The sequence below is a fragment of the Protopterus annectens genome, chromosome 4.part1, assembly GCF_019279795.1.
Source record: "Protopterus annectens isolate FY-2018-M chromosome 4.part1, PAN1.0, whole genome shotgun sequence".
Lineage (NCBI taxonomy): Eukaryota > Metazoa > Chordata > Ceratodontiformes > Protopteridae > Protopterus > Protopterus annectens.
This window is the reverse complement of record NC_056734.1, coordinates 606827775-606839187: the sequence shown is the minus strand read 5'-3', so window position 1 is coordinate 606839187 and position 11413 is coordinate 606827775. Positions and strand designations below refer to the sequence as shown.

The 11413-nt window shown below is 38.8% G+C and overlaps 1 protein-coding gene across 1 annotated transcript in view; it reads left to right on the top strand.

The window, feature by feature from the left end:
- Window positions 1-886: 886 nt before the first annotated feature.
- The window catches only part of LOC122801254 (alkaline phosphatase-like), a 327942-nt gene continuing 317415 nt past the window's right edge, over window positions 887-11413 (top strand). The window contains exons 1-3 of the mRNA XM_044070806.1: window positions 887-921; window positions 1843-2006; window positions 5420-5535. Of these exons, the coding sequence (XP_043926741.1) occupies window positions 887-921; window positions 1843-2006; window positions 5420-5535 (315 nt within the window). The remainder of the gene's footprint in view (window positions 922-1842; window positions 2007-5419; window positions 5536-11413) is intronic.

The window sequence follows — 11413 nt, the reverse complement described above, 5'->3', positions numbered from 1 at the left end:
TTAAATACAAGAAAACATATATCATCTGATACCTGGAATGAAAATATGAACCCATCATAGAAAGTGTTTGCAATATTATGATAAATAACACCCTCATAGTGTTCCAGCTCTATATTTTCCTGTTATGCTGTGTGACTAAGCATTACTTTATACAATCCATGTCAGAAACATGAATTCCCTCTCATCAAAGACCTTAAAATATGGGATATTATTAAACATAATTCTTTATCCCTTGACGAGTTACGACTAATCCTTAAGGTCAATAAAAAATACACGGTTATTCTCCGTCAACTAAGAGAACTTACAACTTTGCAAACCAATCGTCTTTTCCTTGATTCGCAGGCAATTGATAAATTAAACTTAATCATAACTACAGTTTCTAACAATAAAAAAACAATTTCCTCGTCATACAAATTATTATTCCCATTACTATACAAAAGAAACTGTCTTTTCTCCAAATACTGGGATAATCAAAACTCTCCTATCTCAGAGGACCAAAAACTATTAGCTATAAAAACTACTATAGAATTATCTCCCTTCAGAAAACTCCTGTACACTCAACTGATGTTAAATAATAACTCCTATTATACCCCTGTAATAATTAACAAATTTAATCCTAATTCTTCTACTATTTGCACATGTTGTCCTGATGTGAGAGCTGATTTACTACATATTATGTGGCACTGCAACCACTCCCATAAATTATGGTGTTCTCTCAAAGTGCGTCTCAAACAAATGGGATACTATAGTTCTACCCTTTCATGGGAAACGGCTATCTTAAACATCCCCCCCTCCTAGTCTGCCTAAACTACACCTTCATATTCTAATAACATTATGTTCCCTCATAAAACTTTACATCACTTATAACTGGTTAGATCGTACCAAAATGTCTTGGCTGGGATTTAAAGATATGGCTATCAGGTATATCTCTGCTCAGAAATTCATTATAAGTGGACCTAAGAAGAGAGCTTACTTCAATAAACTTTGGAAGGGCTTGTTTGAGATAATTATGTGTGATTAAAATTTAAGTTAATATACACAAAACTTCCCTTATACTCATTACTCGTGTTCAAGGGGTATGTTTTTCTCCTATTGTATGACACAAATGGGGCTGTTTATTTTTGGTCTTTTATCCTATGACACTGTTTATACTTGGTCATGGTAGCATTGTAAATATTGTATTTTTTTAGGTTGTTGTTGTTAGTTAGTGTACTATGCATACTTTAGGTTGTGTTTACTCTTGTCTTTTCTTTCAATGTAAATCTGCTCTCATGGCTTTTGTTTTGTCTTATTAATAACATCGAAACCACTATGTAATTAATATTTGAATGATTCTTACTGCTTGTACTTTCATATGTATGCATGGTTTATATTATGGAAAATAAATAAAAATTTATTTGAAAAAAAAAAAACAATCCATGTCAGAAACAATCATCTAGAAACATATTTTAAAGTGTGAGTATCAAGCCCCCTTGTGACCTGTGTAAGCATAGCTATTCTGTGACTGCTCTGGATCTCTTGTCTGCCTATGCAAAGTAGGTTAATTTTAAAGCGATAAGCTTTAGGTGGAGTACTGTGGGGACATGCATGCTTATAAAGAGGAATGTAGAGGAAATTAATTAGATTATTTTAGGAATGATAGCAGTAGCAAATTATGTTTTATATCTAAAAACTGCTGATTTTTTTTTGTTTTACTTTTATGCACCAAATAAAGAGAGCTAATGTACTTTCAGAACTTTAGAGACTTTTCTAAGTTTTAAACATTGTCTAATTGTTTTGCACTATAAAAACTCAGAATTTTTTCAGTGTGAAATAAAGCTAACATTTCTCCTTTGCATGCAGTAGACTAATTAAGTGGTGTTGCATTATATTCTTTGCAGCAGCTCTAAAGGAAGAAGAAAACCCTAATTACTGGAGAAGTCAAGCACAAAACACCCTGCAAAATGCTCTCGCAATGCAACTGAACACTAATGTAGCTAAGAATGTTTTACTATTCCTTGGAGATGGTAAGCATTAAATGCATATAGCTCTGTTCAATAATTCCTTTATATTGATCCCGTTCGGTATGGTAATTGAAAATGTTTGGTTTGACATGCAGTTTAACAAGGCAAGCTAAAATCACTGTTATAAAATACAGTGCAGGGCATTTGATTTTATAAAGAATTCTTCAACTGTTCACAGCACAAAGCTGAATACTGTGAAGCCTTTACCTTGAACTAAATCATGCTTGTGTGGCAAGAAACTATCAAACAAAGTGAGCTATAAACAAAAAGGGACAGACAGCTAACAACAGTTTAAATCCTAGCAACGTTCTTAAAGCTGCATGTAGCAAACCTAAACAGAGTGAATGTTTCAGTATCTGATGGTGGCAGAAGGACAGCACCTAGGGAGTTACAGGGAGATACATCACAACAGTGAAAAGTGACTTCATGAACAAGTCAAGGGCCTACAGGAAAGTGTTTCTAGGTGAATGAGGAAAGAAAGAGAATAAGAACTGAAACTGGAAAACTGGAAAGAATGGGAAGCAGTACAAATATGGGCCTGATATCAGTCTTCACCTGGGAAAATTCATGGAGTCTGCTAGTATGGAAAGTGGGAAGAATGCAGGGTGGGAACTGGCAAACAAAGTGGGAAATGATGAGAAAGAAAAATGGAAAGGGGTAAAGGGGATCAAGACAGACAAGGTGCAGATGAATACCCTCGGTGGGTTCTGAGAGGAGTGGCAAATGCTTTATAAGAACTAAATAAATCAGACTCATCTCTATAAAATGGGGAAGCTTATAGAAGAGATCTTGCCAGGGAGGCCAGTGGCTTATCTGGGAGAAACTAAGCTAAAGGATTCTAATCAGTATGTAGACTATATATTAATTTGGATAATATCTCCCTTAAGGAAGTCAGTGCTGTTGAAAGTGGTCTTTTCTAAAGGTGATTTCTGCTGTGCCAGACCTAAAGTAAAATAACTCTGTAAATCAGCATAATCTTGGTACCTTTATTATTTTACAGTTTGAAATGTATTTGTCATCTAGAAAACAACACACAATGTTAGGATTGAATAAATAATGCTAATAAAATATATTTATCATTTTATACTTGTTCACTGTTATATTTTAAAATAAATCTAAAGAAATGATAAAACAGCTACTAATATATCTGCACTATCATCTCTAATTCCTCCTGGTAAACTGGAACTTCATAGTAACTTAGCACTTCATACTCCAAAATGAAACAGGAATAGTGAAAAGGGGTAGCAGTTTGAGCCACCAAGATGCTGGAGTGTATATCTAATAGTATTAAGGCAGTGAGTTAAGATTGTGAGCTGTAGTTTCTGTGGTACAGGGTTTGATTCCCTCAACCCTCATTGCCTACTGTGTGATCTTGAGCAAGTCACTTACCCAGACATTCCTCCTGGGTCACTCCTGAAAAGGGAGTGTGTGTGTCCATTGGGCTTATCTAATTAACACATGAGTATTGTTATTAGTGCACCATAGGGCCTTGCTGGGGCCACATCTGAGTACTGATTACAGTACTAGAAGTTATACAGGGAAAGGGAGATTGGAATGTTCACATCAGTGCAAAAAAGGTAACTGCAAGATCAGAGGAGTAGAGATGGTACATGCATTCATTAAAAGATTGTAAATAAAGGAGAATTATATATGAGTTCCCGGACTGCTAAGGAAAAATAGTGCAGCGTCCAAAACATGAGAAAGGTCAAGGGACTAAGATGAGTAGGCAAATAACAAACTGAAGGAAGCCATTTAAAGTTTGTAATGAGGGAGTTCAGTTGCACAGAGTGGGTGATGAATAGACAGAACATATTCCTAGCAGAGGATTGTAAATTGTTGATATGGGACACATTAAAAATTGTTAGGGTAGACAGTGGAGGGATAGGTGAAATAAATCAACTGCAGCCCATAGTCAGACTTGATCAACACTCTCTGCCAGCTTGTTTTTTACACCTTTCTTAAAATTGACTGGGATGTACATCATTGCATCATCAGTAAAAACAGAGTCTATATTAGATCACCGAATGCTAAAAAAAGCGAACGGGGATTAATCGACCCTATGTAAGCGAAAGCTTAAAATATCAAAGCAACAGAAACCCAAATTTTTTCCTAGGGAAAGAATTCAGTTGTCCGTTTCTGTTGCTTCGGTATTTTCAGTGCTGTGGTGGAAAGTTACAGGTTGGGTTCAGTTAAGTGTGCGATTGTGTGGATGTGAGTGTTAGGGCGGGTTAGGTGAGTTAGGGTTAGGGCGCGGGTTAGGTATGTGTGCGATTGTGTGGACGTGAGGGTTAAGGTGGGTTAGGTGAGTTAGGGTTAGGGAGCGGGTGAGGTGAGTGTGTGATAGTGATGGACCTTAGGGTTAGGGTTTGGGTTAAGGTAAGTGGATAGTTAGTGGTGTGTGTATAGTTTAGTGTAGGGTTAGGTGTCAGATTTTAGGTCTATGTGTGTGGATTGCTGTTTGTTTGGTGTGCTTGTGTTGTGTGTATGTGTTTTGGAACAGCATTTTTTTTCCCTAGGAAAAAAATCGCTGTTCTGACAGTTCGAGATTGTAAGCTTTCGCTTACATAGAGTTGATTAATCACCATTCACTTTTTTAAGCATTCGGTGATCTAATATAGACCCGTAAAAACATACTTTTTCTAACAGATCTTTCATGATTTCATTTATACAGACATTATAAAAGAATGGCCCAAGTGCTACCTCAAATGACACCCTACTTCTACTAAATGATGACTGTAATACCCTGAAACACATGCATAATGCAGCATGCAATTTAGTGCAGTCCCATGTAGATGTGTTAGGAAATTTAATTTTTAGCAATCTGTATGAAGAAATGGATTAATTGCTGTTAGCATTGACCCCAGACTACAATAACATTTGGTGCACAATTTTTTAGCTGTAATACATTCTACTAGGCTATGCTTCAGATAATACACTGACTGTCCAACAACCAAGTGTCAAATATCCCTTACCTTACATTAGATTCTCTCCATCTGAGATGCTGGTATATGCAACAGATATCTTCAGTACCTAGTAAGTATGTCATCAGTTTTTCTGAATAAAATATGAATTCTATTTCTTTTGCATCCCAAAGTTTGCTTTCTAATGTGATAAACATAAAACAGCATATTCTTGTTTCAAAAGACGGGCAGAAAGACAAAACTTTTCTCTTGGGAAAATTCACATAATGCAAGGAGAGTCATCCATTTTATGCAAACAGGTACAGATGCTGTAACCATTCTGGGTGGGATAACGTCAAGACTCAAAGGATGTCACAGTACTAGCATTTCTTTGTCTGAAGTGTTCATCTCCCATTCTCTTTTGTGAGTTTCTCTAATATTGTTTTCTATATAGTTATGACTAGTTTATCTGATAAGAATGTCTTATTCATTTTATTCATCTAACCTTTTAACCAGGAATGGGAATTCCCACAGTAACAGCAGCAAGAATTCTAAAGGGGCAGTTATCTGGCCAATCTGGAGAAGAGACTATGCTTGCCATGGACACCTTTTCACATGTCGCCCTCTCTAAGGTAATTGTAATAATAAAAACAGAATGCACAAGTAGAATGTGTAGATGTTTACTCAGGTAACTAGACTTATTTTTGGTGATGGATCTTTTTGAAATTATTTTGATAAATGGTAAAAAACACGCATTGTATTTAAAAAAAAGTTTCACTGCAGTCAGCAGATGCAAACCAGGAATGAATGTCTCACTTGACTCTGTGTGTGTGTGTGTGTGTGTGTGTGTGTGTGTGTGTGTGTGTGTGTGTGTGTGTGTGTGTATGTGTGTGTGTGTGTGTGTGTGTGTGTGTGTGTGTGTGTGTGTGTGTTCTAAACACAATGAAGGAGGATGGCACACTGCAAAAAGAAATAATTACATTATGACTATACTGGTTAATTACTATCTTCTTTAATACAGTTTGTGTAGATTCAAGCAAACCCATAAATTCAGGACTCATGTAACAGGTTCTACAAAAACAAATAAGTAAAACAGAATGTGCATAACAGACAACATCTATAGAGATATCAAAAACAGAAAATATTGTCTCAGGTACCAAATGAGGCCCTTCATCTGGAAAGCTTATTATTTGTTTGGTTCCAGTCTGTGTGTGCACTGGTTCAAGCTGGTTGGCAGACATTGATATGGAATAGCTTGGTGCCTTAACTTTACTTGCTAAATGCATACAAGTGTATTATTATTATTATTTTATTATTTAAGTTTGATGACCGGGGAAGTCTACTGGGCCATAAAGAGTCCATTTTCAGTGGAGGCCCGGGGAGAAAAGCTCCAATTATTGCAAGCCACATATTATATGTCACAAAAGAATAACAAAGATTTGTACAGAACAATTAAAACATTTACAGAAATATAATACATTATGTAATAAGCTTTTAGTGAGTTAACATTTAAACAGAAGGTTACTAGCCATTTTGGAGGTTGGGTAAACTGAACATTTGCAGAAAAAGAAATTTTTTGTCAAATAAGCTCTTTGTAAGTAAACATTAAACAAGTAGCTAGTAGCCCTTTGCAGGTTAGGTGGACAATTTTGCATGGAGAGAGTATCAGAAAATTGGATTATGGAAAGTATAGTACATTAGATAGCAGAGAGAAAATCTAATGATTGATCTAATGAAAAATGTGGCCATGAATACAAAAGCAAAGGCTTATATGTTGATCTTCTGTTAGATAAATGCTTTATGAATTAATCTGTTGTTTTGCAAAGTTTCAAGTTGAGCATCTGAATAGTACTAATGTGCATTATAATTGACTTTTCTCTCCTTTGCACTTCACAGCCATTTCTCCCCTTCTGTTTCTCTCTCTTCCTGTCAGCCTAATTTTTCCCAGGTGCTTGATTCCTGGTCCTCTTTTTTCACCTAACTTTTTGCTCACCCATTTGTTACTAACACTGGAAAATAGTTGTAATTATAAAATGAGAGAACAGTTAATGGATAAGATGTAAATGAGGGAAACAAAGGAAGATACAATAAACTGAATATCAGTATCTGGAGAGAAGAGTGTGAAAAGCAAGAGGGAGTGCTGCAACAAGAGGGGAATTGGAAAAGTTGTAACAGAAGTTAAAAGAAAGGGTATTGTGGAAGAATTACTAAATTATACAATAGAAATGAAGTTATGAATGCAATTCATGTATTGCTGTACAAGGCTGGATCCAGCACAAGATTCCCTAGACAGCTGCCTAAGGCCCAATACTAGGTGGCAGCCCATCAATGTCAGAAAACAAATGTCCCACATTCATCTCTTTAATGTTTGTCCACTTTGTTTTGATGTGTGAAAGCACTTAGTTTTATTCTTTCATTGGACTGAATGTACAGCCAATGAGAGAGAGAGAGAGAGAGAGACTTCTTGGAGCATGTCACAGTCAAACTGGTTCAATAGCGGACAAGTATTACAACGCTAGTACATTCAGTCTTATTAAGAAAAAAAACTACACTCTGCTGATGCTGTTGCAGTGTAGATGTGGTAACATGTGGATGTGTGTGTGTGTGTGTGGTTCCCATTCAGAAGCCTGAAACATCATAAGCCTGAAAATCAAAATCCTGAAACCAAAAGCCTGAAAATTCAGAATCCTGAAAACTCAAAATCCTGAAAGCCCAAAATCCTGAAAGACCAAAATCCTGAAACTCAAAATCCTGAAAACACAAAATAGACATACTGATGTCATTGTGGCTTTGCTATTGTTAGCCCTGTGGTGTTACGTCATGCGTTGGGGTCAGGTAAGTGTGCGGTTGGTTTTATTTTAGGGTTAGGGGCGGTTTAAGTGAGTTAGGGTTAGGGCGCAGGTTAGGCATGTATGCAATAGTGACAAATATTGGGGTTGGGGCGGTTTAAGTGAGTTAGGTTTAGGGCTGGTCAGGTGAGTGTGCGATAGTGACGGACCTTAGGGTTAGGGTTAGGGTCAGGGTCAGTTGGTAGATATTAGTGTCTTTATAGTGACATATTAGCATTATTTGTGTTTTCAGGATTTTGAGTTTCAGGATTTTGGTCTTTCAGGATTTTGGTCTTTCAGGATTTTGAGTTTTCAGGATTCTGAATTTTCAGGCTTTTGGTTTCAGGATTTTGATTTTCAGGCTTATGATGTTTCAGGCTTCTGAATGGGAACCGTGTGTGTGTGTGTGTGTGTGTGTGTGTGTGTGTGTGTGTGTGTGTGTGTGTGTGTGTGTGTGTGTGTGTGTATGTGTGTATGTGTGTGTGTGTGTGTGTGTGTGTGTGTGTGTGTGTGTGTGTGTACATGCGTGTATGTGCATCTGTCCTTATTTTGTAGCATGTCTATAAATTTGCCTCATATTTTTGCCTTCCTCATGAAAATATATAATTTTCTGTAAATTAATGATGATTATGGTCAGTCACTAATGCTAGTCATTAGCATTAAATAGTTATTATTATTTAAGAAAATGTATGCTCATGCAACAAATGTTCTACTGAATTTTTAAATAAATTACAGGTGTCTGGCACATAGTATAGAGTATTAAGGCAAGAATCTGGCAGTCTATTGGCCGTTTTGGGCCAATTTCTAGCTCTTTCAAGTCCCCCTGTATAAAACCCGCTTTGGCGTGGCTTTGCGCGATTTTGCACATAGCGCAGCATCGGGCAGCTCCACTTAATTGGGTTTAAACCATTCTTGGCTCCACAAAGTCTGCTCTTCACTTTTTCCCTTAGAACTGATCTAGTTCTCATAATAAACACCCTATTCCTACTCTAAAGCCTGGCACTTGCTCACTAAAGCAATTATATAAGTCAGCACTAAAAAATTAAAAGCACTACACCCTCACAAACTTCCCTTGAGTACCTTGTTCCCCATTAGCCCTTTTTTTCAATTAGAAAGGAATTCCCAATACTATTCTAGCATGTCCAAAGGTCAGTTGTCAATCTCCTGTCCGGTTCAGCTGGTGAATCTGGGAATCTTGAGGCAATGTTACAACTGCCTCATGTACACAGACAACCCTCTCCAACAAATTCCAACATATGTGAGAGATGCAACCATATAGCCAAACTGGAGGCTAAGCTCTCTCAACTCACTACTGGCATAACCAGCCAGGAGGAGAAGGAAACCACACTCACTACAATTCCAGTCTCACACAGACGTACCACGACAGCAAACCAAACACATAAACACACAAAAACATACTCGGAGGCTCTAAATAAAAATCTGCCTAAGCAGCAGAGACCTCCAAAGCAGACACCCAAGCAACCGCTACCCCAAAACAAAACACGTGCAACACATAGTTCACAAAGCCAGTGTGCCGAACAGTCACAGCCCTTAAGGCTAAACAACACACCCGATACACTTGTAATAGGTGACTCTATCGTCAGACACACTGACGTCCCGCTCACCAGGCTGAACAAGGAGAAGGTCACGGTGAGTTGCCTGTCGGGCGCAAGGATCCGCCACATAACACAAGCACTCAGGTCACTCCAAGGCAAGTACAAATATGACTCAGCCATTGTCCATGCTGGTGTGAATGACCTGAGATGTACCTCCCTGGACTACATGAAAAGAGACATAGAGGAGCTCTCTGAGCATGTAGCCCAGGCCTGTATGACCCTGACCTTGAGTAGCATCTTACCCTCACCAAGAATGATGCCACAATATGAAGACAAGATGATCAATTTCAACAATTGGCTTAAGTATTGGTGTCATTCAAAGGGGATCCAATGCCTGTCAGCCTGGGATGACATGCTCGACAAACCACGATGCTTCGCTAGGGACAGCTTGCACCTGTCACCCCTGGGCTTTTGGATATTGGCAAAGGCTTTTGCCACCCCCTTAGTGCCTTTTTTAGGCAAGGCTCAAAAGACAAACCCACCTCCATAGGTATCACAAGGGATAAGAAACTAAGAGTAATGCTACTCAATGCCAGAAGTCTAAACCTCAAGATGCATGCACTCAAAACTCTCCTTAGCATGGATAAAATTGATATCTGTGCAGTAACAGAAACCTGGTTCAAGGCTCCCAAGAGCACCCCAGCACTACCAGGTTATACCTCATATGATGCTTTTTGGCCTCAAAACTTGGACCGAACCACAAAAGGAGGGGGAGTATCAATATTCGTCAAAGATACCCACACCTCCAGGTTGGTGGCACAGCACGAAGCATCAGAGACTATCCATGTGCAACTAACAGTGGGTAAAACTGCCTTCCAGTTTATAGCCTGCTACAGACCACCCTCCCAAACCCAGGAACCCCACTTGGCCTTCCTGAGAACACTTGAAAATATGAAGGTCTCTCCAAACACCATTATATTGGGTGATTTCAACTACCCAACCATAGACTGGGAGCATTACTCTAGCTCCAACACCCTAGCCCAAAGGTTCCTAGAATTTATAAACTCAAATGCTATGGAACAACTTGTTACCACTCCCACAAGAGGGGAAAACATACTGGACCTGATCATCACCAACATGGGGGCTCTATGCTCCAGACCAGTAGTGTATCCTTCACTGGTAAGATCAGACCATACACTAATCTCACTGGATATTCACATCCCGACCCCACCTCCTGCCCAGAAAATCACAGTGAAAAATGTCTCCAAAGCGAATTTCACACTCCTCAAAACCGAGGTGGAATCCTTCAAAGCCCTCAGGCCTGTGGAAAATATGGCACAGACCACAGAATCCTTTATAAATGCATTCTATGAACACCTTCAGGAATGCATGGATCATGCAATCCCAAATAAAACCAAGACCCAATCCTCCAAAGGCAGGCATCCTGTCTGGTGGACCCCAGCCATAAACAAATTATACAATAGAAGGAGGAAGCTACTACATGATAGAGCAAAATCCCAAAAAGGGAAGGCATCTCTGATCAGTATTAGCAAAAAACTACAGGCACTCATAAAATCGTCTAAGGCCAGCTTCGAGAGAAAAATTGCACAGGACACTAAGGATAATCACAAGGCTTTCTTTAGTTATGTTAGGAACCTGGGTGGGAATTCCCAGATATGCTCAGAATTAGTCCAAAATGACAATAAATATACCGAACCCACAGACATTGCCAACATCCTAGCTGACAAGTTCAGTGCAAACTCTCCCCCCCCCACCAAAAGGGCAAATATATATCCCAGCAGAGTGCTGCCCCCCTGACATCTCAGATGCTCAGGTAAGAGCCACCCTCTCCAAAGCAAAAAACACAGCATCAATGGGACCAGACTGTGTCCCAGGCTGCGTCCTACATGAACTCCAAGAAGAGCTAAACCCAAACATAAAACTACTGTTCAATCTCAGCCTTACTACGGGATATGTACCCAAAGAGTGGCGTACAGAAACAGTGGTCCCTCTCCACAAAGGTGGTGCCTCAACGGATCCTGGAAACTATCGCCCCATAAGCCTGACTAGCTTGGTCTGCAAAGCTATGGAAAGGATCATCATGGACCTCATAAATAAAGATATTG